Source organism: Vidua macroura, chromosome 27 (genome assembly GCF_024509145.1).
Source record: "Vidua macroura isolate BioBank_ID:100142 chromosome 27, ASM2450914v1, whole genome shotgun sequence".
NCBI classification, from domain to species: domain Eukaryota; kingdom Metazoa; phylum Chordata; class Aves; order Passeriformes; family Viduidae; genus Vidua; species Vidua macroura.
The window spans coordinates 1,736,675-1,764,056 of record NC_071597.1 but is presented as its reverse complement, the minus strand read 5'-3'; the positions used below and the strand labels follow the sequence as shown (position 1 = coordinate 1,764,056).

Sequence of the window (27,382 nt, the reverse complement as noted above, 5' to 3'; positions counted from 1 at the left end):
AAAAGCCAAAAAAAAAAAATCAAGGACAAATTACATTGTTTCAATGCAAATAGTAACACCACACCCATACTTTGCATTCTTCCATAGTTTTGTTGTAAGAAAATGACAATTCCCTAATTCTCTTCAGTGAACACTTCCTCACCTGCCTGCCAGTGCCTCCATGCTCAGCCTCTTCCTCTCTGTCCCTCCTCAAAGAGCCAAATTTTCATCCTTCAATACTAATTTTGTGTTTTTCCTTAGAACATAAAACAGCAGCAAGGGCTAAATGTGACCCTGGATTCTTGGGAAAAAAGAAAATACCTTTAAGGTAGGATGAACATACAAAGCCAGGAATGTTTTTACGTATTAAATCTTCCAAATAGCAGAAAACATCCTTTGAACAGCCCAGCTCAATTAAGAGCTTTTTCCAAGGGGTTGAAAGTTTTACTGCAGTTTTCAGGGAACAAATAAAAAGGAAAAAAGGCCCCACAATTCCTGGATCTCTGGTCCCCACATGAACAACATTTGTTATGGAAAAGTAAATAGCACCTGCTTCCTCCAGCTTTTTGCTGGGAACCAAAAGGAAGCCAATTAACACGGTAATTAGTGGCACTCCACAAGTGCAGGAGGTGCTGCTCAGACTCCTCTGGTAAGGGATGTGTTGGGAAGCTGCCACAGCTGGAGCTGGAAAACCACAGCAGGAGAGGCACAGGAGCAGGGCCTGGGAGCTCTGCCCTGGGTGCAGACCAGCTCCAGGGAAACCTGAGCCCTGTGTCTTCCCCAGGGAAGGCTCTCCAGGAAGGGGCAATGAGCCCAGGGCACCCTCAGCCCCAGGAATGCCTGTGAGACCCTCACTCAGGCCCAGACGTGCCTCTTTCAATCATCAGTCAATCCATCAGCCTTCCAGACCCAGCTGATCAAAGTGCAGGACACAGAGCTCATATTAACTTCTTTTAATTCCTCAGATTTTAGAGGGGTTTTTTTCACCCTACGAGGGGAATTGAAGCCCATTTTTCACAGCCCATCCTCCTACTTCAAAAAAAACCCACCAAACCACAGAATTCTGTTTGTGCTCAGAACTTGGGGATGGTTTTTCAAAGCATAAAGGTGCCCATGTGGCTCTTGACCAGAGAGAAGCTGGGACAGAAGAGGTGCCAAGTGGACATGGACAGAATTCAAAAGAAATTGAAGTGTAAAGGAAACTAAGAGACACCTAAAAACCAGTAGATTTAAAAGAAGAAAAAAACCCATTAAGACTGATCACAACAAATACGGTGCTATGAAATTTGTATCATTCCCAATTTATTAGGCATAAATTGCTCTTTAAAACTGCTTGTATCATACACTTTCTTTATCATCACTGCACAAAGGGCACCAATTGCTGCTGCAGAATGCTACAGAGAGCAGTTTGGACTCACTAATGTGGCACAGCTTTCTCCTCTCAGAAACAGACCCTGGAGGAAAGTGTTCCTAGAACGGGAAACTGAAAGAAACAGCTTAAAAAATAAGGAAAAAGACAAATAATTGCACATTTTTGCATCCTGCTTGGACCACACTTTACAAAATAGTTTTCAAAGTGATAGCAGACCTAAGGAGATACTGATCTGAGACAATTATTTGATGTGTTTGACCAAGGCTCTGATTGTATTAAGGCTTCCAGTCTTCCCACTCTCACAGGATGAAGGGTTTGATGTTTCACATTACATTGGTATCTACATTTCTCTCTTGATTTTTCCCTTTATTAATTTTTATTCTTCAAAGGGGAAGAACAAGTCAAGGGGTGCGTGAAAAATGAAGCAAGGTGGTGCTGACAGAAATACAAAGTAAACACTGACCTTTCCAAAACCGGGTGAATAAATTAACTCACGGTTAGAACATGAAAGCATTTGATGAAAGCTCTGATCCTGCAATGTGAGTCTCCTGCAGTTGCACTCTGGGCAGGGACAGGGCTGTTTCACGTGGCCTGACACACACCCAGTCCTGGTTGCTCACTGAAGACACTGTAGCTTTAAGGTCATTGACACTCCCTGGCATTTAAGTTACACTACAATATGCAAAAGTCTCGAACAGCCTGTTTGTCAACACTGCCCTTGGAGAACTTGGAAATGAGGTTCAGCACTCTGCTTACCAAGAAAGACCCAATCTAAGACACATTTCTGGAAAAAGAACAAGACACCTCGTCATTAGTACTATCCCCACATCTACTGGCTTCCATACAGCAAACCACAAGTCTGTCTTCCATGATATTTTTTTCCAGCAAGGGGGAGTTCAAAACCAGCATTTTCTCCTCAGTCACTGCCATAAGTGTGTAAGAGCCAACTAGTCAGACTCAGCAGCAGCTGGATATTGCACTGCCATGAACTCTGGTAAGTTCAGGTCTGAGGTGCACTCGTGGTGTCAGTGGAGAACAACGACAGTGCTGGCTCAGAGATGTAGAACCCAGGATGCCAAGGAAGGGGAGAACACGACAGTACCAGTCACACACACTCAAGCTCAGACACTGGCTCTTGGAGGTTAAAATTCATCACTTTCCACGGCGTGGAGCTGCGTGTCATCCGCATCCGTCATGCTGCTCTCCTGGGACTCGTCTGTGCCCACTGCAGGGACAAAGAGACCTCGGGGTCAGGGGCTGTCCCACTGCAGAGCTCCCCCTGCCACCCAGCCCAGCCACAGCAGTAACAAAAAAATTCTGCTTCCCCCCCAAATTACCTTAAATGACTTTAATTTGTTCTGTGTACCCTGAGAGGGTCATTCAGCTGAGGCTGTGGGACTCTTCCACACTTTCTCTGCACAGCCAGGGAAGCTGAACTGTGACACAGCCCAACACTTATTTTGTTTATGCTTATTGGACAGACTAAGCTGTTGGGTTTTTTTTTTTTCTTCTTTTTTTAAAGTTTTTTTTCTTGTTTGCTTGGTCTTTGGGGCTTTTTCCTGTACTGCTCAGGTGTGGCTCAGCAGTTCCAGTCTCTGTCTCCATCTCCTGGTCAGAACAGGCTCAGCCCAAGGAGCTGGGGCTTGAAATCACCCCAATTACAACAGCAGGGAGAGAAAAGCTGGATACTTCCACAAGTGCAGTGCAGGGTAAAGTTCCCATATTAAAAAGCACACAGGACCAATAAAAACCAATGTGATACACAGTTGTCACCTTTCCCTATTTTTCAGTTGAGAATCTGGAATTGCAGGACACAGCCATTTGTCTGTTAGTAAGAATCCAAATCATGCTATAGTTCCTTCTTTGTGGGAAGAGAATTAAATTGCTTATTAGCATTTATTTTCTATCTCCATTTCAGCCTGCAGCTAGGTCAATATTCGTCAATATAGTTAAATTCTATAAATTTATAGAATTTAAGTTCATAATCAAAAGCCAAGAGAAGAAAAACCTGGGCTGTTCCTTTCTGTGAATTACTCCCCACCGTATTTTATTTTCTCTTGATCCAAATCAAACTGCTTCCATGGCCTTCATCAAAAGCCAACTTTTATATTCAGCACACCAAGTATTTTGATCCAACATCCAGTTTAACTTCTGAAAAAGCATCTACAGACAACTTCAGTTGCCATTCATTTACTCTGAAATTATTTGATGCTTTATGATGGAATACTTGCAGCCCTGGGAATATCTTGCTCTCCTGGGATACTCTTAAAGCCACCCATGATTTGTATAAATGTAGATTTACCACCATCTCTGTCCTACTACACCTGAAGGAATTTCACAACCCTTCATGCCACGCTTTCCGTAGGGAAAACAAATGAATTCTGAGTGAAGATCCTCCAGAGCTCTCACAGCACTGGGCAGAAATGTTTCCCTTATTAAAGCTGGGCCTCTCCCCACAGCTCAGGGGCAGCAGCTGCTGTGCTGGAGCACAGACCTGACTCGTAGGGGTAGCATTCACTGATCTGCTCCTCGCGGGTGATGGGCTCCTCGTCGTCGGGCAGGTAGCGCTTGTCTATGGCCTCCTTGATCTGGTTGTTGGCTCCTTTGGGATCCAGGTCCATTGCCCAGGAGAAATTCATTAGGGCCAGATGTGTCTGACCCAGCTTTTTATAAACCTGAGCATTGAAAAAGCAGAAAAGGCTACATTTACATGAAGCTGTTACTAGAAGGTTTGGGTAATGAATGTTCCACAGTTCAGTGATGTTTTATGGAAAGCAGCAGAGGATGGATATGAAAAACTTATTATATGAGCCCCAAGGGAAATAAAAAATATGTGTAGAAAGAGCAAATGTTTATATTTAAAAATAAAAAGAAATAAACTAGCGGCTAAGAGATTCTTTATCATTAAGGGCAGATGAGGAAGTTATTTATCTGTGTTGAGCATTTAAACAGTGAAAATATTTCAGTTTGTCTAGCCATGGCCACTCATGTCAGTTTAGAGGTCCAGCTACTCCTGGACAAATACCAGTGAACACATTTCAGCACAAATCCTTTTACCTCTCCCCAGTTTAAACAAAATAAAGAAATCTTGCTGATAGAGAGTTCTCCAGCTCTGTGTTAGAGGGAAGTTTGTCTTGGTGCTTCCAAGTGATCAGACACTCCCCAGCAGAAAGCTGCAGAAGTTATTTAAAGCTTATCAGTAGAGGTGGTGGTGGGAAGGAGGATTTCTGCCACTAGATCACTTCTCTGGCAATTCACACAAGAAAGGCTGGAATGTGGCTGCTGCTTATTCAGTATTTCTGACACAATGCATGAGAATGATTCAATATTTTAATAGTTACATGTGCAAGTAACCAGCTGTGCTCACTGAGGGATGGACTATCATCTCCAGCTCTCTTTAACTGTCCTTTGCATTTAAAAACTGGCACATAATACAGCTGTGAGCACTAAGCCTTACTTAAAGCTTTGGGAATTTTCAGAATACTGCTCCTTGTGGAAGCATCTTAGTGACAGGTATCAAATTTTCTCACTAAGCAGCAAAGGAAACTGAGGAACTCACAATCACAGTGAAGTTTTACCTACCTTTCCTATTAAAAAGTAAACAAGAGACTCTTTGGGAACAATCTGTTTCAGTTCTTCAAGTTCTTGTAAAGCCGACTGAAAGGTTGGAAAGAGTGTTTACATTAGGCATTTGAAACCAAACACTTTTAGTGAAACTTCTACTTTACTTTTAAACTAGTTCTTGATACTGGAGCTGCTTACTCTGCTGTGACAGTCACCTGGCATCATTAAGAAATTCAACTCAGAAATATTTAGTCTGCAGTTAGAAATAATAAAACGTTTTCAGTAAAGTTTTCCCTTTCAGTGTGCACACACGTTTCTGAGGCAAGTTTCAAAACAGACTTGGCTTGTCTTCTGGAGCCAAAAAACAGTGGCCAGAGGAAAAGTTGCTGGATAAACACTGTGGGAAGATCTCTTATTCTAAACAGGGTTCAGGTCAGCAGGGGATCAGCCCAAAACTGCTTCACTTCTGACTTTTCACTCCACAACACAACCTTGGAAACAGCTGGTTCTTATTGCTGTAATTGGATATGGGGCAGTTGGCTGAGTTTTTTTAGTAATTCTGTATAAATTCATGAGAGTGGGTCAGACTAAAATAATAATTTAAAAAGCGACACCTGACGGCCCCAGATTTTATTACAATCAAAACATTTAATGCCACCCTGGTGAGGGTGGCACTTGCCAAAGCAAATGCTTCCCATGTCCCAGGCTCTTCCTGCAAGCCCAGGGTGACCTGTAAACATTCAGCTCCCAAGGCTCCCAAGCTACAGGAATTTCAAGGCTGCCACGAGCACCAAGACTGACCTTGTACTTCTCGTTTGCAAATAACACCGAGGCTCTGTGGAATTTGCATAGTGGGTTCTTGGGGTCGATGTTGATGGCTTTGTTCAAAGTGTCCAAAGCCTTCTCCGATTTTTTCAGTGCATGTTGGACCTGGCACACAAAGAGAGAACAATTCCAAAAGGGGAAAAATAAGAGCTCATCTGCTGGACAAGGACAAACCCTTCTGACCATGGTTACTTATGATCTGCTCCTTTAGGAAAGTATTTGCCCAGTTCTAGACCAAGTCTGAACAAGCTTCCTCACAGGAAGAAAAATCTTCACCTCCTCTCTACCCCAACCCCTTCTCCCCACCCAAGTGCCCTGTACTTACTACTCCAATGTGACACAGCAGGACTGAGCTCTGAGGGTTGATATCAAGTGCTTTCTGGAAATGCATTTCTGCCAGACTGAACTTCTCCTGTTTGTAATAAATCATTCCCAACCCGTACCTGCAGCAGAGAAACAGCTCTGGTAAGCAGCACTGGATTTTAACCAAATTAGTTTCTGTCAGTGAACACGACATGGCAGGAATGGTCTGTAGCCTTGCTAACCCATCTAGGGTGGCAAGGGATTTCCTGGGGGAAAAAGCTGTCTGAAATTTTCTTTCTTTCTGATATCCATTGGGTGGCTGAAGAACTGATGTGTGATACACAGCAAGACTGGCTAAGGAACTGCTAAATAAAAGGACACAAAAGTTATTAACACTATCACACTCACAGATCTAACTTTTACTGCTTTAAAAAGCTGTAAGAAACAAAGTGTGTCCTAAAGTATGAAGAGGCTGAGACCTCATCTCTCCAACTGCAACTGAGGACACATAATGCACAAAGAATGCTGCCCAACAGGACAAAATAGCTGGGGTAATACAGCCTAAACAACCTGTGAAAACCAAAAAAGAAAGGCAATTTTTTGCCTTCCTTGTAAAAGTAGCCCCCCACTTCTGCAGGAATGGCTTTGCTCTCTTCCAGGGGGGAAGAGTGGTAGGTAGGTGGTGGCTGTCCCATCCCTGGCAGTGTCCCTGGCCAGGCTGGATGGGGCTTGGAGCAGCCTGGGGTGGTGGAAGGTGTCCCTGCCCATGGCAGGGGGTGGCACTGGACAGGCTCACTCCATGGAATTACAACCCAACCCAAACCAGACTCACTCCATGGAATTACAGCAGTGGCAGCACCCAGGAGAAGCTCCTCCAGGAGGAATTCTGCACCCCACGGAGCAGCAGGGGATAAAGCCAGACCTACCAGGCGTTGTAGTGCCGGGGGTTGACTCTGATGGCGTTTCTGAAACAGGCCAAAGCCTTGTCCAGCTCTTCTGTCAACACAAACTCGTGGCCCAGCAGGGTGTAGGCATAGGCATAGTTTGGATCCACCTGGATGGCCCTCTGGAAGAACTTGATGGCAATGTCGTGCTCCCTTTGCAAGCTGAAGCAGTTCCCTGCAGCACACCAGGCCTGCAACAACAGCAGGGCAGGAGCAGAGTAGTTTTTTACTACTCTGAGTGACTAAGTTTGAGCTGAACACCCTTATCTATACTGCTTTAAATAATTATAAATAACTTACTCCTAGATTAAAAAGTAAAAATAGGAATAAATCAACAGTTAGTTCAGGCTCATTCTTGTGAGGTAAGCAGGGCTAAACACACGTTCTAAAATAAAGAAATGAATAAATAAGCAAGCTGAATCACAGAAATGGAGAATCCACAGGCACCCAACAAGTCTGTGCCAATTAGATCCTTTGATGACTAATGACTAAAGCTTTTGAAGCTGTTGAAAAGGCCAGAAATAAAACACCTTTGATATTTAAGAATGACAACGGGGGAGATGGTACTTTATTTCTTCAGCTCCCTCCAACTGACAAACCTGGAAATCTGCAGAGGAAGAATTTTAGCAACAACCTCCTCTTTCCCTGTAAATAACCACAACTCGGGGTCCCTCACTTCCCCAAATTTTCAGCATCACTGCCAAAGCACATAACTATTTTCCACTCCTTGGATTAGAATCTGCATTTCCCTCTATCCTGACTAATCTTACAACAATCACCAACTGTTCACTGAGTTTGTTTTCCACTCTTAGACAAACTAACAGGACAACATGAATTGGATTTCCTCCTCCACCAAAAAGATTTCCAATATCCTCTACAGTTTGCTTAAGAGCACATTTATCTACTCACATATTTTATTTTTACTGTGGCACTCATTGAAAGATTTCTGGGTTTTGGCACATTGTGACTATATTACCACACACCCTGCAGTTTAATGGACTTTGGTATGAAAATGTGCAAGATCATGTCTGCAAATAAATTCTAGAACAAATATTTTAAGTGCCAGTGAATTAGCTATAGCAATTAAAAAGTACAGGAAAAAGATATTCCTTATCTCTGCACACTGGCAGCAGCAAGAGTGACTGACTAACCCATGATCTTCCTGGTTGAATGGTGCCAAGGCAAATTTAAATAACCATTAACAGATAAAAGGTTTCAACCTGTTCCACATAAGCTGATATTCAAATTTTAAGGAGCCATTTCAGGCATCAGCAGTTCAACACACAACCCTGCCAGCTCCCTCTCCAGTTTTGCCATGTTCAGGTGTATTCCCACTGGAGAGTACACTGGATTAGAGCTCAAAACTCTGTTCTGAATCACTGATTTTACTACGTACAATTCCCCTCTTCTCATTCAAACCCACAGCATTTTATACCTCTGGTGAGTTTTTATCCATGTCTGTCAAATCCTTAGAAAGGACTGAAAGGGCAACATCTTTCTGCAGATGCCAGAGTGTGGTTGAATAGATTTCCATGCCTTCTACTCTGTAGTTTTCAATCCTCCTCACTTCTGAAAATATTCTCTCAGCCTGAGAACAGAAATGAAACTTAAAATAAAATTCCACCCACCAAGGCAGAGCACAGAGGTCAAGGTCCAAGGCCTCACGTCCAGCCTGAGCATCCTCTTTGCTGACTCAGCTGCATTCCTGTTTCTATTCTATCCATGCTCGAGCGAGGCAAAATCATCATCCACAAAATCAGAAAGAGTGCAACAGACTTTTATGGGCCAGTTATGATTGTTAACCATCCCAATAAAGAGTGACAGGATATGGGGTGATGGTTTTACACTGCCAGAGGGCAGGGTTAGATGGGATACTGAGAAGGAATTGCTCCCTGGCAGGGTGGGCAGGCCCTGGCACAGGTGCCCAGAGCAGCTGTGCTGCCCCTGGATCCCTGGCAGTGCCCAAGGCCAGGCTGGACAGAGCTGGGAGCAGCCTGGGACAGTGGGAGGTGTCCCTGCCATGGCAGGGGTGGGAATGGATGAGCTTTGAAGTCTCTTTCAATCCAGACCACGCTGGAATTCTGTGGTTAAAATCTGTAGCCTCACCTTTCTAAATAATCTATGAGAGCACCCAGCATGTTCCATCTGGAAATAGACCGTGCACAGCTCAAAACCTCCCTCTGCTTTGTCTCCTGCACACATTCTGCCAAGGAGTGCTTTGAAAACTTAGCAAACAGGCACAGCAGCTGTCAGGACAACAGTGCCAAGGAGAGGTGAACTGTGGGATCACCCTTAACTGCTCACTTCTGATTCTGGAGCAGTTTGGCATCACCTCACTGTGCCAATGCTTCATTTGTGAGGCTGGAAGGGAAACTGGGTCACTGATGTGATTAGAATTAACTAGAATGGAGAGAAGTTTTTTGGTTTAGAGCTCAAATTGTTGAGTGATCTATTCTAAAACAGTGCAGTGCAAACAATTCCATCAGCACAGCAGGAGACAGAGACAGGACACACAAGGAGGAGACCCCAACACTTGGATACAAGAGGAAAAAACATTAAGAAAAAAATTTTAGGAAAGCTCAGTGAGAAAGCTCTAATGAAGCAGATTCAAGACCTAAATCCATTCCAGGTGTAGCTTTTATATTTATCCATTTACCACAACTGCAAACTTCTCATGTATTTTAGAGGAGATCTGCAGGTTTTGTGTAAAACTGCCAAAGCAAAGTGAGAAGAGGAAGGCCCAGCCCCTGTTCCTACCTGCATGTATTCTGCCAGCTCAAAGTAAGCTCTCCCAATTTGGCACAGCACCCAGCCTGTGTTGTAGTGGTGGGATGGCAAATGGCTCAAAATATTGATGGCTTCTTTGCAGTTGTACGAGCACAAGGCTAAATAACCTTTCCCCATGTCCCGGAGAAGGCTCATCAAACCTTCTAGGAGAAAAACACAATAAATAAAAGTGGAAAAAAAAAAAAAAGACAGCTGAGACTTATTTACTTGGAAGTGCTAATCCCAAAAGCTCTCACTTGTGCACTGTCCCTGAATTTGCCTATGAAAACCCTTCAGGAGTTTACAAACAAGGTTTATGTACTGTTAACATCATACACTTAATTAACATAAGCATGATATTCTGAATATCAGCCTCTGTAAGGGAAGCCAGAAAATAATGAGTCCTTAAACTCTGGGGCTCAGGATGAGTGGAGTTCTGCATTTCCAGCAGCTATTCAAACATTTCTTTAGGTCTGAGCAGTTTCCACAAGCCTGGTAGCCATGGATACATCCTCTTGCTGCCTGGAAACATTACTGAGCCAAACAAGGGGAATTCAGCATTCTGCTTAGGATTTTCTGACAATCCGAATAAAGACTTGATTTTAAACAAATGGGAAACATCAAGGGAGAACAGACCACATAAAGCCCATGTTAAGAGATTACTGGGTTATGAGTAACTCCTTTGAATCAGTTTCCAAGGATAATACTGTCATAAATTATTTTGAAGTTACACTTTATAACAATGTAACACTTACAATCATAATAATATTACTTATTCTATTATCCTAATTTATACATTGCATAACAATTTATAATACTTTATATACTTTGAAAATACTTTAATCATTAATAAGGACTAGAGCTTACAAGATGTATCTGCTGACAATTACCACTCTCAATATTTCTCCACACGTTTCTAAGTTAACAAGATGTTGAATTAAATCAGTTTTTATCACTATACAAAGGTGAGAGCTGCATACTAAATGAAATTGGAAAGAAGCAAATACTGAAGCAACATTAAAACCCAAATATATCAGGCTTTACTACAGTCCAACAGTGCTCAAACAGACCTGCTGCTGCCTTCTGTAGTGTGAAAGCTTGGATTTGTGGTGCAACAGTGGAAATTTTCCCTTCTGAAATGATGGAAGAGTCCAGTTTGGTAATTTCCAAACTGTCATTTAAGTTTGGTTGAGTTATTCCTCCCTTATTTGTTTTACTTTTTGTTTTTCTGTTTGGAATCTTAGGTGGAAACTTCATTTTTAATTTTTTGCTATTTTCCTGCAAATAAGAAAAGTAAGAGTTACATACAAAAGAGTCTTTTATATCCAGAAATCTAAACTTGAGAGTGAATTGTGTAAAATTATGTGTAACAACCATGCCCAGCCATGCCCTGCTCACTGCAGAATCTGTTCTTAAGCTGCTAAAAGTGCTATGAATACGTGGAAATTAACAGTTGGCCCAGTGGCACGGCTGAGGGAGCCAGGGGTTTGCAGCACTGGGAGGTTTTGTACCTTGGTTGTGGAACTATCACTGGTAAACAGGCGAGAGCTTCGTCGAGGCAGCGCGTTGGGTGGAGCAGCAATAGTTGGGCTCAATACCTGAGGTGTTGTACTGAAAAGAAAAATTTAAGATTTACCCATTGGAAGGTAAGCTTCTCTGCTCCACTTCTAATAGGAACAGCTTTTAGCTTTGCTTTAAACAAAAATGCTCCAGTACTTTGTTTTACCTTGTCTGTGGACCAGAGCTCTGTGTTTGTGCAACAAGAACTGGAGTGACTTCCCGGCTATTCCCACTCTGGGAGAAGACAGATTTTGTTCCAGCCTGGCTGATCCTGCTGACAGTCTGCACAACACAGAGTTTCTACAGGTTTGTTATTATGTCACTCAGGAGTCTCCAACCCACTCCACCCACCAAACGCTGCACAAGGAGAAACAGAATTATTTTAATAAAGGAGAGGGTTCCCCCACGCCCAGGGCAAACCATCAAAAGTGTTTCTCCTTCTACCTGTTAATAACACCAAGTCTACAAAGTGTATGCATTTTATTTGAAGATATAGAAACTCCATCTAATGGCAAGAAACTGTATGATAAAGTGCTTGTGCAACAACAAAAGGGAATTAAAATACATCATATTTAAAGGCTTTTTCCTGCAGAAAGCTGTAAAAAAAAAAAGCATGAAAAATAGAAAGAAAAAGGTTTTTTAATTATCCTATTACAATCCCATTCAGAAGCCTCTCACAAACTGCACAGCACCTCAGCCTGTTTTCAGAACAGATCCTCCTCTTCATATTTTATTTAAAAAGCTTTAAAAAATTATCTTTCTGCCCACTCCAGGGACACCAACATTCACTTCAGTGATGGCTGTTTGGAAGAGACCCCAGAAAGGGACAAGTGGATCAACACCAGCACAAGCAATGTCAGTTTGTGCATTATCCAAGCCCTAAAGCTCTGTCCTGTTCCTTTCCCAGACTCTGTTACCAGAGGATGGTTTAGGTGGCCAGCAAGGAAACTTGCCCACTCAGACAGGAAGCCTTTGGATTCATCCTAATGCTTCATTCACTTATGTAAGTGTTTCCTAGGAAACTGCCTCTGTTCAGCCACAGCTCCACCAAACCTTGTCTGACACAGAACTGGAAGAGCAAAGCGGAACTGGCACAGTCACTATTTGCTCTGGACAGAGCACGAGCCAGAATTTAAGTTGTTTATTAAAATGTATTTGTGTTTTGGTAGCAGCACAGCTCCATCTGGGCAGGGCCGAAGTGTGGTGTAGTGAAATTTACACCTCAGTGCTGCTGTGTCACACTCAAAGCAACAAAACAGCAGCAAATCCGACTTGATTTCCCAAAGCTCTTCAGCTCTCAGAAGAGCTGCCCCTTACTAACTTTATTTCCATTTTCAGACTCGTGGAAATTCACCTTCCTGTATGTGCACAGCCCACCACCTGCCACTGTTTCCAAATGGTCCTGAGCAAGCACAGGGTGGGAATTGGATCAGCCAAACAAAGCACATTTCTAACTGACCGTTTTAGCACAGGTCCCAAATTTCCCTTTCAGAATGGCACAGCATCAAGATTTGTCCAGAGCAAATGTGGCAACTAAAGTTCTACTTTTTGACAGATTCAACATTATTTCAAAATAGTGCCCCCTATAAAACACCAACACCCCTCATGCAAGTTGTAGAGTGACTAAAAATACAGGGAAAAATCATCAGGTTTTTGTTTTTAGAAAGGAACAAATAGTTCTTCAACTGTCACCAACATTCCACCTCTCATTTATCACTATGGCAACTACAGCAGTCTCTTCCTGAGTAAAGCAGACATTTTTTAGTTTCCTCGACCCAAGACTTTGCTGAGTGAAACAGCACCATTCTCTCAGTCCTTCACAGACCAGCAGCAGGATTTTTATTACTCTGGTCTGTAAACTACAACTCAAGAATTACTTGCAAGAGATCAGTAGCTTCAGTTCTCTTGAGACTTCAGAAAATACATTAAATAAATAAATAAAAAACAATTCCAAGTCTTCACACTCCACCCTGCAAACTGTAAAGTTTGAATTTGCTGTTGCTGGGAAGCTTCAGTGTTTGTAGAACCCTCTGTGATGGGAGGTGGACAGAACACAGGAGATCTTCCCTAGGTTAGTCCACAACTACAGCCTGGGCATCTGGGGGGAAAACTTAGCTCATATGTTTTTTCCTCTGTATTATGGATTTTTCTTAAAAGTGCACTGCAATGTCAAGCTGTCAGAAGAGCAGCTGAGCTCCAGAATGCAAGGTACCTTCTTTGAAGGTGCTCCGGTGGATGGCACATCGATTACAGAGGAGGAGTTGGTGTAGTTCTGTAAATAGGATCCATCTCCAGGGCTCGGGGTTTCCAGTGGCAAAATTCCAAAGCTGAGGACAAACCAGAGAGCAAGGGTCAGTGTGTGAATGTTAGACCTAGAGAGCTGGTCTGATGCAGGGGTTAAAACACACACCCAGTTCATGGAATATCCTGAGCTGGCAGGGACCCACAGGATCATCAGGAGTTGGACTTCAAGAAAAGCTCTTTACAGTAGCCTTTCATAATAATGTTTATTCTACAGCAGTAGCATATTCCTTCAGAGATTGCAATAAGCAATATCTTGAATCAACAATTCCTCTCCAAATAACCAACTGCTCGTTTAAAAACAAGAAGAGATCAACACCAGGAGCAACTTCCTGAAGTTGCTTGGGTTTCCCTTGTACAGCATTGTTCACAAATTCTACCACCACGTGTGTCTGAGTGTGCTGTGCAGCTCCAGCCCTCCTGCTCCAAAGCCCAAACAGCAGCAGCAGCTCAGCCCTGGGCAGAAGTTGGCCATCCCAAGGACTTACCTTGGAGTTAGTGGGCTCAAAGTTGCAGGTCCCCCCAGTAAACTCCGTCCAGTTTTTGGTTTATTTTGAGCCTGTTTGGACAATATGGCAGTTCCTGACCCCAGGGGGACAGAATCTGAGGAAATCACAGCCGAGTCAATGTAAGACATGGAAGAATCTGAATTCAAGGAGGAATACTTCGAATTGGAGGATTCTAGGTTGATTCTATTCAATTCCTGAAGAATAAAAGGCAGCTCTTAGGTACTCAGGGTATAGTTTAATAAACGTTTTTCAGTTAAGCTGGTAAAACAAACTGATTTCAACAAATGATTTTACAATGACTCGAGCAAAACTCACAATTGTGTCCTGGGGTGTCTCCATGAGGACACTCTCGGGCTGTCTGTGGGATATGTTGTGATTAGACACCACTGTTGTGCAAGTGTTGGGCAGACAGCTGCTGAAGTTCTGTAAGGATGTTAATTTAAATGTTTGGTCAGGGTCTGGCTTTTCACCTGTAAGAGTGGAAGGAGATTTAATAATTATTCCTGGGTCTATATACTGAATATTCAAGTCTGAATCAAGGATAGGGGACAAAGGATTTGAGAAGTGTTTTAAAACATTTCATAGAATCATAGAACATTAGGGTTGGGTTGGAAAGGACCTTAAAGAACATGTCATTCCAACCCTCTGCAATAAGCAGGGACACCCTTTACTAGACCAGGTCACTCTGAGCCCTTTGTACTAAAGCAGAAGTATTCTTCCATTCTTCTGCTACAAAACCCCAGACAATCAATATTTTTAATAATTTTCATATATTGTTTTTTCAAGCTATTCTTAGAAACAGGTTCTAAGCGAGTGTCTACTAAATGTAGGCTGGAAAGCACATTTGGATTGTTAGATCCAAAAATGCATAAATAATGAAGATGGAAAACAAGACAGAAGTTTTAAACAATGGCAAAGTATTTTAAATTAATTGCTGCTCACAAAAATCTCTCCCAAGAATTACATGAGTAAAACAGTTCTGTAGACTCACCTATTTCACATAGTGATTCAAAAGGAGACCAGAGGAAAGGATTTAAACTAAGGCTCTTTTGGTAACATTCTGATCCTTTGGCAAGCCGGTCTGTCTTGCTGCAAAAAGAATGAAACAGTTCACAGGGAAACTTCAGAACAGCATTTTTGTTCAAGAAGAGTTTTCCAGAAGAGGAGTTGAGAAACAAAAACATGTTGAGAGGCATAGAAACATTCCTCATGTTTCAAGCCCAAGAAATACTGAGTTCTTTTGAAGTTACTTGACATATTTAGACACAGTTGTCAAAAAAAGTTACATAAGCACTAGAATAGCTTGAGAATTTTCATTTTTAGGAAGAAGCAGTTCTTTGCAACAGCTTGTTTCTTTTTTTTGCCAACAGTAACCTGATTGCCAGCCTTCCAGCCATCTTAAGTATCTATGGATAACATTTTTGCAAATAAATTAGCAGCTAAATTGAACACTTAAAGTATTTGGCTACAAAGAAATAATTTTGAAAATAATTGAAAATAGATATAGTAGAGAACAATCCAAGAGCCCAACTACTCCAATGAATCATTCACATTTACTGAAACCCTTCTTGCATCTTAGCAAAATCAAAACACTTACAATTGTCAAGTTATTCTGCCTGGCACCCTCAGAACTTTGATTTGAGGGTTAGAGCTACACGTGTGTAACACAGATAGTAAAAATCTAAATAGTAACAGTGAGAAACAAGCTGAGAGTTTTTCTTAGGGAAGAATACAGAGCAAATCTAAAGGTATCTAAAAATCTCAGACTTTTGGGTTGCATTCTTATCCACCCAAAAAAGTCTTTGGGTGAAAACTAAAATTAACCATTCCCAAATCAGACTAATTCCACAACTATCCACCTGAATTTATCGTGCTCCAAGATGGTGTAACCCAGAGAGAGGTGTCTCCTGTAATGACTGAGATGTTTGACTAAACCTGGGCTTGGTCATGTAAAAACCTTCCACCTTTATTGGGCAAAATGAAAAAGCAACTTTACCAGTAGACATGTCCCAGTAAGGAGAGTGTAAAGCATGCAGAGTCACCAAACTCCATAACAATGTCATCATGGCTTTTCTGTTTATTCAACACTCCACCAGACAAGATCTGCTCTCCTTCTGCAAGCCTTTTTAAAAAACAAGAGGTTTAAAGGGGTTACAAGGCTCACAGTACTGGCAGTCCAGTGTTTTCACCCTGCTGCAAACAAAAAAACAGAAATCCACTGTCAGTGTTCACAGGTTTTAAACCACAAACCAGTTCCTGCAAATGAACATTAAGTAACCCATGGATTCCTCTACAACAGGAGGTTCAGGACTCTGCAGTCAAACAGCTCTACTGGGAGGGAAGAAAAACAAAACAAACCCAAAAGCAGAGGCACAAAATTCAGCATGACTTTTCCAAAAGTGATCAATCCTAGCATGAAGGACAAGAGAATCTTCAAGGCACTTCATCTTTGAAAGTGCTTTATCTAAGCAAAACCAGTGGTTAATTTGGCTTTGTTTCCCAAAGAAATACAATCTGTAAGGCCCCTCATGCACTGAGTTAAGAGCCAATACTGGGATATGGCAGAGATCATGGATTTTAATGCCCTTCTTTCTTGCAGGAAGAGCTCAAAAGGAGAACAAAGGCTCAATTTGTACCTCCTCCACCTGCAGGAACAGCAGCACTCACATGGAATGGGCCACTGGCTGTCAGGCTTCAAAATTACTTTATACAACTGCTGGGGTAGGAGGCATTTTTCAGGCAGCTGAGCCCAAACACCTGAACAAACAAATCATCTTTTCTTGCCACCACTTGAAATTTTACTTGTAGGTGTATGCTTCTATCAGCACAGACCATCCCCACAAGAAAGTAAGGCAGAGCTGTATAAATAAGCTCATAGAGGTCTGTTTTCTCTCTGCACAGCTTGGCAATTCCTGTCTAAGCTACTCAACAACTTTTAGATGTTTTTGCAACATGGGTTAATGCTCATTAGATCCATATCTGAAAGCAAAATAAATTGAACTCGTAATCTTTTGTGCTAAAGGACCAATGAATCTCTAGTTTATACAAGATGACATCTTCCAAAGAGAAATCCAAGCCAAAAAAAAAAAAAAATCCATTCATAACCCTGGACAGAACATGAAGGATTTACTTACTTGCTGAGGTCCACACAACATTTTGCAAGCAGGTATTTACACTGTGGGGTGGTACAGCTGTGTCCCTTTAGGAGCCTGTAAGCTTTGTAGGCCTTTCCTGAGCGGTAGTAACACGTTGCCAGTAAAAACAGTGCTTCTTCTGAGTGTACTGGAAAACAAAATCATCAGTTAGATGTTAATCATTTTCGTACAAAAAATTTGGGGGCAGGGAGTAAAAGCCAGCTATGGACAAGATGGGTATTGGTATTAGAAATTCATTCCTGAATGAAGTCGTCTTTATCTGTTGGTGATTAAACTTCCTATGCCATTTCCTTGGCTAGTCAGATGAACTCAACATCTACAGCTTTAAAGGAACTTTGATCCTACTGGCTACCCAACCTGAATAAGTGATGAGCCAGCTTGCAGTTAGAACAGCAGCAAGCCAAGCAAAGCAGCCAGGCCAGAGCTACTTTAACAACCTGTTGGCCACACCAAGACTGACTTGGCTCAGAGTGTCACCACACCTGCCACCAACACCTTGCACTACTTTAAGGAGTGCATAAACACTGGAACACTGGATGGCTGTTACAAAGTACAACAACTTTCAGAAGGAAGATCTATTCCAGCCCAAGTAGTCAGTTTTAATCCCAATTTCAAGTGGTCTTTTTCCATTTGCAATTTTACTTCTGTTCTTGTTCTAAAGCACTCAATGCTTTACCTTCACATGACTCAGTGGAGAAGATTTTCTGATTTTAATGACAATTAAAGTTGAGTCCTGTCCTTTTTGCTGCCTACTCTCATTACTTTATTGGGAACATGGCTTAACAGCACCATTCAGATGCTCTGGCTGCTTTATGCTGGGAACTAGCAATAGGGACAAGTTCTCCTACAACCTGGATGGGGCTTGGGGCAACCTGGGATGGTGGAAGGTGTCCCTGCCCATGGCAGGGTGGGACTGCATGGGCTTTGAGGTCCCTTCCAACCCAAACCATTCTGGGATTCTGTGATTCCATAAATCCTTTTCCCTAGCTGAGATCTCACGGGTTTCTAAATTCTGGATGAAGTAGTCAAGCATCAGGAAAGTCATCTCTATTTAAACAGGGAACAAGAGGGATCAGGGCAGAAACACTTGCTAATGGCAGAGACTGGAACTATTTGGAATTGATGTCTGTTTCCAAATTTTCTTCCACTGCAATGAATTATGTACCACACTGAGGATGTTCTACTCAAAGAGCTTGACTTGACATCCAGGTTTGAGACTGAGGTCAGACCCACTCGTGATTAAACCATAAAGGACAGAATCAATCCCTGAAGTGATTTTAATCCTTTCTGTAAAGTCACAGATTTTGTATATCCATGGTGGCTTAACCCACTCTGCACTTCCCCAAATGTTACACTCAAATCACCCTCACACAATGATATTTTAAATCAAAAGCTGTGTATGAACACAAGCAACTTCAAACTCCAACCACTTAATAAACCCACATTACCTTTATACCTTTCAGAAGACATTATCCTGCAAATGGAATTCAGCATTAAATAAACAATTTTGATGTTTGTTCGCCCACCTATAGGGAAATCTTTAGAAAAATCAATATGAGCATTGTATAAAAACCTCTTTGGGAATTTGCCCAAATCCTTTGCTTCACTGAAAACTGACTATTTTGTTTTTGTCATCACCCAGAAAGTGACAATGGAAACAGAAGACCCAAACATAGGACATTTTATTAGCCTTATCCTAAAAACATCAGAAGATCTTTTTGAAAATTCAAGCTAAATCAATTTTTATCCACTACTTTAACAGACTTTGAGAGTTCTGGGAAACGACCAAGCCACAGATGTCCCATCAAGGACAGTAATTGCAGGTAGACTTAAAAGAAGTTTTGCTCAGGGTGAAATCACTCCTGCCAACATGGAGCAGCTTCTGCAGCTTCCACTCTGCAGTGTAGCCACTTATTTTAACCAGGAGCCAGATGTTTTGTTAGCAGTTAATTGCTTGCACCAAGTGTCAGCATTCACGCTGCTTTCTCTCAGCACTGCTGGCCATTGAAAAAGGTTGTTTGAAGTATTCTTGCAGAGAATTATTCTGTAAAGATGTGTCACTATCAAGTCAGGTATTTTTCTCCTGGCTGCTGCAAAAAGTGGATTCTCTTTGGTCCTAAATCCTTGGCAATTACCTTCAATCTACCATTTCCCTGCACCTCACAGTGTGTTGTGTTCAGGGGAGCTCTGTCATCACTAAAATACTATTTTCTTCATAAACACCTGGATTATCAGGTTTCATAATATTCTACACAACGTTTCTCATTTCAGCATCAGATCAAACACCCCAGATTCCATTTGTAACCCTGACACAAGGAAAAAGAAGCCTTTATTCCTCAAAACTTAGGTTTGTGCTTCCATTGTTAAGAACTGCATTGTGGGCATGGCAGGCAAATTATTTCATTACAAAACAGAGCATGAAATAGCTTATACAGTTTAATTCAAACTATAAGCTCAGGTTGTTTAGCATGAGAAATTTTTTGGAGTATTTTTTTTGTGTGTTAGTGGTTAGGGAACAATACCTTTCAAAACAAAGAAGGAAAGCTGACCACCAGTATCAAGGAAAAAGAAGTACAGGAGAACAAAAAGCTTATCTGAGGTCATGGAGAAAAGGTTCAAGAAATAAAAGGTGCTAGAATACACCAAAAAAGTGTTTGAAGGACCCAGAGAAAGTACAGATTTGTGTTACTGCTGCCTGCTCACTGTCCAAGACACCCCAGCCCTGACAGCTTTACAATGAAGTAACAATTAGCAGGATTCAGCAGGAGATACCTGTTCCATATGTTTTGATTCTCACCTGTCTCAATTTCACAGTGCTTTTCTCTCACCATCACAAGACTCTCTTTGAGCCAATCAACATATCTGAGCAGCATTATTAGCAAAGACAGCTTTCAATGTCAAGCCAATTTGTAGAATTTGTGTGCTGCATCTATCCTCAAGTGCCCTTGGAAGACATGCAATGCTTGAGGGTTATTAAAAAACCCCCAACATCCTCCCATTTGATACCATAAACCAGATCACTGTAAACACTGCACTTAAACACACAAATTTGAATTTTAAGGAGATTTTACTGTAAAATAACATTGCTGCTGTTGCATGATTTGATTTTCCAACCTAACTGCAAGGCATTCCTCTGCCTTCCCCAAGCAGAAAGCTAAACTTCATTATCAGAACAGGAGGAAAATAAAGCAGGAGCAGAGGCTCACAAATCCCAAAATAAAATGGAAAAAAAAAAAAAGCATCAGCTTTACAATTGCAAAGTACACACCTTCTGCATATAACCTTTCTGCGAGGAACACGGCATCGCGATACGCGTAGTGGTTCAGTGCTTGCCAGATAGCAGCCTGCAAGGCAAGAAAACCATCTTCATTTAGTGGGGAGCTTTGAAAATGCAAAAAATTCATTACCTCTTACTGTCAAAAGGCAAAGTTCAGCTTGGTTTTATAGAGCCATAAAACAAAAGGGGAGGATGAACATGCCAGCCAAGTTGTATTTGTTTCAGCTATTAGTAAGGAGGCTTTAAAAGCCCCACTAAATTCTGCACTGAAGTCATGTATGAACCTTGGAGTGTTTCTCACTCATTACCAGCCATAATCATCCAAACCCCTCAGAAGTTACCGAGTCTTAGCCTGGTGCACAGCTCAACACCAAACAACAACACCTTCAGGAAAGATAAAACCAAAATCCAAGCCCAACTGGTCAGAGTATCCCATTAAAGCATCTCCCCGAGATGCCAAATCAAAGCCCAACAGGCCCAGAAACCTCTCAGTGTTCAAGATGGTCAAGATGAGACTTGTGTTGATTAAACATCTTTGTATAAAGGATCTTCCCTGAAGAGGCATCAGTGTTCCCTTAAGGGCCAAGGTGAACAGGAGCCACTGCTTTTTGTGCAGCATTTTGCTGGATCTTCAGCCACCTCTTCCCTGTCACCAACTGTGAAGCAGCACCCGAGAGCAAGTGCAATGCAAGTGAAACAGACAAGCTGTATTCTACAGCCACAGATGAACACAAACCTACTTCTGGTTTTGCTCACACACTCACACTTGGCCAAATCCTGCTCCCAGGTACTGTTTTCTTTTTCACGAGCACCAAGTTTGAGTTTGTGACAATCAATATTTGTGCAGACTGGAAGGATGGCACAACTCCAGTGGAACAAACATGCACACAGATGTACAACCTGCACACCAGCAAAGCAGGTGACATTTACTTGCACTGCTGTCACCAGTAGACAGCTGTACAAGAGCTGTCCAGGCCTGGGATAAGAGGGTTTCACACAAACTGCTCGGCTAACTTTCTTCAGATCACATTAAAAGTTGTCTGTTATCTATAAAAGAAGGCTGGGATTTGAAAAATCATCTAAGATCTGTTCAGCCTTTCCTCCCCACCTACTCCAGGGGTGCTGTGCATGCTCATCAGTGTTTGTGCTCCAAGGTGGGCAGGGATGGGATCAGAACAGCAGTTCCTTCCCATCTGGGGTCTTTGCTTCAGTTCCAAAGCCCTTTTCCATCAGCAGCAAAGAGCCATTTTGTAGTAGTTTTGCTATTACTGATCCCAAATGAGATCTGAACTTATGAATTCAAGGCGCTGTGATCTCTAGTTTCTCTAATATTCATCAGCAACCAAAGACAAATAGAATTTGCTTTAAAACCCATGAGACACTCCAAAACTAAAAGAAATCTTCCACAGGGAAAGCAATACTGCCCTGCAGTGCTATTCCCAGCTGGAAAGGCAAGTGCCAATTTCATTTGAAAAAAAAAAAAATTAAAAAAAATCCAAACATCACAGAGTTACATGTACCATATGCTACTTCTTCCAACACAAACTTGACAAACACAGGGTGTGAAAACTGTGCAAGCTCTCTTCACGGGAAGCCCACACAGCCGTCATGAACAGCACACACCAGGGCTCCCAAGTACTACAGGGAATATTACAAACAAATCTCTACAGAGAATCTGTTTTCTCCTATCAGTAGATCCCAAGAATATGCTTAAGAAGTCAACAGGTGCTTTTAAGCTTGTGTGAAAGTACTTGGACGTATTTAAAAGTGAATTCTCTTAGTTTGATCGTTACAATACAAACACACTATTGTTTCTCTCTGGTTGTATTCTGTATTTCAGATAACTGAGCCTCAGAGCCTGCTGAAGTGATTCCTCCCTGCTGCCTTGAAAGGATCCCAGGCTGAAGGTGGTTCCACGCCCTGCAGACAGAGCAGGACAAACAGGGAGATAGAAGGTCAGGGTTACAATCTTTTAAGCCATCCTGAAGCCAGAGCAACCCAAGGTCTCCCATTTCTCTTGCTCCCAAAAGCAGCTCTTCCTTCACCAAGTCACAAGTGATGTTTAGAGGAGCCCAGCCAAGTTGTGGCAGGTTAAAAATCCTGTCTTTGCAGGGCTGTAACTCAGCCAGCTTACAAAACAAAGGTGTGGGGGTGGGAGTGGGAAAATCAGGGTCATCTGACTGCTCAAACCAGAGCAAGTTGCCAGGAACAATCCTGCCAAAGGCTGAGAGGGGACAGGAGGGATTTGGGGCTATGTCACAACCACTTTGTAAGTTACACTACACACCGGCTCAAATAACAACTGTTGTGGAGCAGAGTCCCAGTGAAAGCAAGAAACGGGCTGGGAGAATCCCTGTTCTCTAGCAATTATCATTTTGCAGCCCAAAATGTGCCTCCTGCTCTCAGCTGACCTATGCTGGAGTCTGGCTCCTCACACAGTCTCTAAAAGAGCAGGAAGAAGAAAGGAAGGCAGCAGGGAATCAGCCATACCTATGCAGCAATAATTGTCCATGAGAACAGATGCCTAAACCATGACTGTGCCTCAAAAAAGAGGATTTCTTGCCCACCATCTAGGACAGGAACATTAATCTCAATACAGCACAGTATTTTAGTTTGTTCTAGAAGAAGCACAATGCATGTACACAGCACCAGTGGTACACAATTGCTAAACCACACCAGAAGAGTGTTCTCAGGGCTGCCTCATAGGAAGGAGAAAACTTGGAAGTGTTTCCACATTTTATTCAAGTGTGCTTGCAGAGAGGATGAACCTCCAGGTCCTAATCACTTTTTAAAATAATTAATTTGAAATGCAAAATCAACAGGGAATTCCGAAACTACTATACACAGCCCTACAGCAAGGCATCTTCAGAAAGGAGAGCAGGAAAATAAAATCAGATTCAGACAGGTCCATCTTCTACCCAGAAAATCCTGAGAATTATCCAAGTGTCACTTCATATCTAAGCCAAAGAGCTCTTAAGAGATGTTCTCCTCTGACAGTTATACAACCTTGGAAATTGTTTTCCAAGCTGTTTAGCCTATATTGCCATGCTAAGCAGATTCTGCCACGATTTCAGTCTTCAGGGTGGGCAGGGAGGAGGAGAGCTCCAGGATGGGCTGTGCTGCATTCCCCAGTTACACAAACTCTGCCCACTGAACGAGCACATGTTGGTCCTGCAGTTTGCAGCCAAGTTCAAGCACCATTCCAGTGAGTCACAGCAGATGATCACCTTGAACAGCTAAATTCCAAGCAAAGTGCTCATTTTCTTTCCAAGATGTTTTTCAGAAGTATTTGGAAGGCATCCAGCCTGTTTCTTAGCACATGGGACACAGAGTTTTATGTTGGAGCTGAAGGGTTTTAAATTGACCGTATCAGGAAGTACAGCACAGGAGTGTAAACTCTGGCACTCTGTTCAACTTAAAAGAATTTTAAAAGTTAGCAAAAAACGAACCAGTGGCCAGAATGCCTTCTGGGACATGAATTTCATGTAATTAAAGCACAACATTTCTAAGGCTACAATCAAACACAAATTCTGCTATTTATCTGTCACACTCTGACAAAGAAGTAACATCACAGCTGTGAGGATGTAAGGATGACAGTTTTTTCCTGGAATGCTGAGGCCTGTAGACATCTGAAAGGCTGGGAGAGAACAGACAAATAGACAGGAAAAATCTCTGCAATGACAAAAATGAGAACTACTGTCAACTTTCCCAATCATTTCATTTAAGAAAATTATAAAAACAGAGCTAAGTATGTGGACTCCAGCTAAACTGGGAATTCAGAAATGCAATGGACTTCACCCAGTCACAAATAATTCCTAAACTTACCAGCACTCCTGTAAGCAAGGAACAGCAGTAAGACTGACAGCAACAGAACTACTGCTAAAGGAATGATCTGTCATTTAAAAGCAGAATCTAAATAGATATATTGAATGTAGCAAAACATCCAAGTTGGGAAGAGGTTAAGAATGGAGAACAGCATTAGAGTGGTCTTTGCCTTGCTGAAATACCACAACAAGACCCCACATTTCTATCAGGGAGCTCTCGGGAGAGCAGATATTTCCACTTGGTCAGTCTAGTTAGCACGGCACTGGAAACATTTGGTATTGTTTCCTGTCAGCTTCACTCATTTACACCGCAGTGCATTCTTGCTTCCTTTTCTGTTGTAATCCCATGTTTTCCTAGAATACCCAACCGGTGCAAAACAACCAGCCCAGCTCCATAGCTAACAGCAGTGGTGCAGGATGGCCTCTGCAGGAGAGGGACCAGGTGGCCAAAAGCATTTCCCTTGCTCTCAGAGGGGATGAGGAGAGTGGTGGCATCAAGGACACAAACCCCTGGTCTACAAGAATGCCCTCACTGTCACCATCTGCCACAGACAGGGTCAAGTCAGCAGGATGCTTTTCCACAGGAGCCTTTCCTCCCCTTCCACCTTTTCATTTGAAAGAGGCAAAAGCAAGAATTCTCACTATGTTCATTACAGAACACAGTCATACTCTAACAAGACACTGCTGCCAGGAACCTCTTGCTGTAACTAGAAAAAAAGCCCAAAACATCCTGTTAAAATGCTAAAAATATATTTTAAAAGGAACGGGCATATGAATGAGACGACTGATTAATGAAGATTATGAATAGTTCGAGAATGGGCATACAGGAACTGCGGAAAGAAAAAACAGCTCTTAATTCTGTGAATCACGACTTTTGGATGGGAAGGCTGAGCACAAGAACAGGAAACCCATCAGAGTAACTGCAGTGAGACTGAAACACGACAGAAAAATGAAATTTACATTATTTTCTCTCCTAGGTCGCCCATTAATCCGAAAAAACCAACTCCTTGGGAAGAAGGAACGTCCCTCACTCGCACGACACGGAGGGATCCGAGCACGCTGCGAGCCTTTAAACACGACACGGCAGCAAACGCAGAAAGGTGAGCGAAGTATCAACAGGTCTCCCGGGGGATCCGCGGGGGGCCCTTTGCTGGGAGCCGAATCGGTTGAGGAGCGGCGGGGACACCGACAGCTCCCTCAGGGGCCCGGGGGGCAAAGGGGCGAGCGCGGCCGGCCCGGGGATGGGGACGGGAGGCTGGAAGGGGAAGCTCGGCGGGCTCCGGCAGGAGGGAGGGCGGAGGAGCTGGAGGTCCAACGGGCCCACCGGCCGAGGGGCCTCAGGGAGCGGCCCGGAGCCCCGGCCCCGGAGCGGGCGGGGCGGCCTAACCCGGGCCGGGCCAGGCTTTGGGGCCTGAGCCGCCCGGGGGTCGGTACCTGGACGGGTTCCTGCAGCACCGTCATCCTGCTCTCCCCGGCCTCCGCCTCCTGGTCGCCGAGCCCGAGCGGGGTGGCCCCGGTCCCGGCCCGGCTCAGAGCGAGTCACGGCGGGGCCCGGCCCGGCCGCGGCTCATTTGAACCCGCACCGACCGTTACCGGAGCGAGCGAGGCCGGCGGGCGCCGAGTCCGCCCGAACCGGCGGCGGAAATACCCGAACCGTCCGCCGGAAATACCCGAAGGCGCAGGCGGAAAGAGCCGAGCGTCGACGGAAAACAGCTGGGAAAGCCGCGCTCGGCAGCCGGGAGGAAACTACTCGGCGCCGGAGATGGCCGAGGCGAGACGGAGATGGCCGAGGCGAGACGGAGATGGCCGAGCTGGAGCGGAGATGATCGAGCGAGAACGGAGATGATCGAGCGTGAGGTGAAGCCCGGCAGGGCCTGTGGCTCGTCCCTCAGAGCACCCATGGAATGTAGAACTTGCACTTGGTGCCACAGAACGAGCTCTGGGGATCCCCAGGTCTGTCGGGAACCCCCGCGTCTCTCGGGGTGCTGGTGCGAGGGCCCCCGCGCTGGGTTTGGCTGGTGGCTCCCGTGCCCCCGTTCCCGGTGTCGGGGTTAGCACGGCCCGGGTCCTGTCCCCGTCACCGAGGGGTCCGTGCTGATGGTGCTCCCCGCTAGGTTCAGCCAGGATGTCAGAAAATCGCAGGATCATGTGGGTTGAGAAAGACCTCCCAAACCATCGAGTCCAGCCTGTGACCGATCGCCGCCTTGTCAATAGGCCAGAGCACTGAGTGCCACGTCCAGTCGTTCCTTGGACACCTCCCTGGGCAGCCCCTTCCAATGTTTAACAACCCATTCTGTGAAGAAATTCCTTGTGATGTCCTCATATCCAGGAGTAAAACTGGCAGACCGGGGTATAAGTACAAGGCAGATAATTTGCCAGTTACAACTTGGATGTGTTTGAAAGCGCAATATCTGACACACAGAGCTTTAGCAAAAGAACGGAATAAAGATGTACAAATTAACCTCAATTTATTAAATATACTGACCTATCAATAGCCGCCTGCAGCAAGCAGAGGCCTTCCTTATCCAAATCCTTCTGTGGGCTTGCTGAATTAGCCATAACAACAACCTGATGCACACACGGACTCTGTGCTCCATCTTGCTGTGTTCAGTGCTTTGGTCAGATCCTGATGTGCTGCCGAACACACGTGAGCAGGGGCTGTATGTTTACGTGAGAACAAAAGCTGTGTGTGGAGCAGGAGGGCTCAGCCTGCCTCCTTCCCCTCTTTCTCTGCACTTCTGAAAGGTGTACTTACAAATTTGTTATTGGCAGCGAATCTGTGGGTGTTCGCACTCAGGGTGTTCGCAGGCAAAGCTTTCTTCAATCCTGCACCTGAGACAAATAACAAATATTAACTGCAGAGCAGTGCTGTCCCCTGGGGTGGACACCTGGTTTCCTAATCAGGTCGATCCAAGTCATTTTGCCAGATGAAAGGAGGCTGTGAGTAACATGAAGTGTCTCCTCCTCTGAAGGCCTTTGGCCTCACTTGCTGATGGTGATGAT

At 43.6% G+C, this 27,382-nt stretch overlaps 2 protein-coding genes across 6 annotated transcripts; one reads left to right on the top strand and one right to left on the bottom strand.

Moving 5' to 3' along the window:
* Positions 1 to 1,259: 1,259 nt before the first annotated feature.
* Positions 1,260 to 25,896, bottom strand: CDC27 (cell division cycle 27). 4 transcript variants are annotated; one of them, XM_054000010.1, is made up of 19 exons: positions 25,814 to 25,896; positions 20,547 to 20,622; positions 17,258 to 17,405; positions 16,120 to 16,245; positions 15,115 to 15,212; positions 14,439 to 14,593; positions 14,103 to 14,317; positions 13,526 to 13,640; positions 11,480 to 11,613; positions 11,265 to 11,364; positions 10,824 to 11,031; positions 9,745 to 9,917; positions 8,423 to 8,575; positions 6,970 to 7,178; positions 6,066 to 6,183; positions 5,717 to 5,845; positions 4,934 to 5,008; positions 3,846 to 4,026; positions 1,260 to 2,576 (listed from the first exon to the last, which is right to left on the bottom strand). In XM_054000010.1, exons 1-19 carry the CDS (start codon positions 25,838 to 25,840, stop codon positions 2,494 to 2,496), a joined length of 2,523 nt encoding a protein of 840 aa, XP_053855985.1. In that variant the 5' UTR covers positions 25,841 to 25,896; the 3' UTR covers positions 1,260 to 2,493. The 4 variants fall into 4 exon arrangements, with proteins under 4 accessions (XP_053855985.1, XP_053855986.1, XP_053855987.1 ...); XM_054000011.1 differs by having other exon boundaries at positions 9,745 to 9,914; XM_054000012.1 differs by having other exon boundaries at positions 11,480 to 11,595.
* LOC128819757 (translation initiation factor IF-2-like) lies at positions 24,966 to 26,888 on the top strand. 2 transcript variants are annotated; one of them, XM_054000078.1, is made up of 2 exons: positions 24,966 to 26,236; positions 26,494 to 26,888. In XM_054000078.1, the coding sequence occupies exon 1, from the start codon at positions 25,329 to 25,331 to the stop codon at positions 26,223 to 26,225; it is 897 nt and encodes a 298-aa protein (XP_053856053.1). In that variant the 5' UTR covers positions 24,966 to 25,328; the 3' UTR covers positions 26,226 to 26,236; positions 26,494 to 26,888. The 2 variants fall into 2 exon arrangements, 1 of the variants encoding a protein (XP_053856053.1); XR_008440740.1 differs by having other exon boundaries at positions 24,967 to 26,332.
* Positions 26,889 to 27,382: the final 494 nt, after the last annotated feature.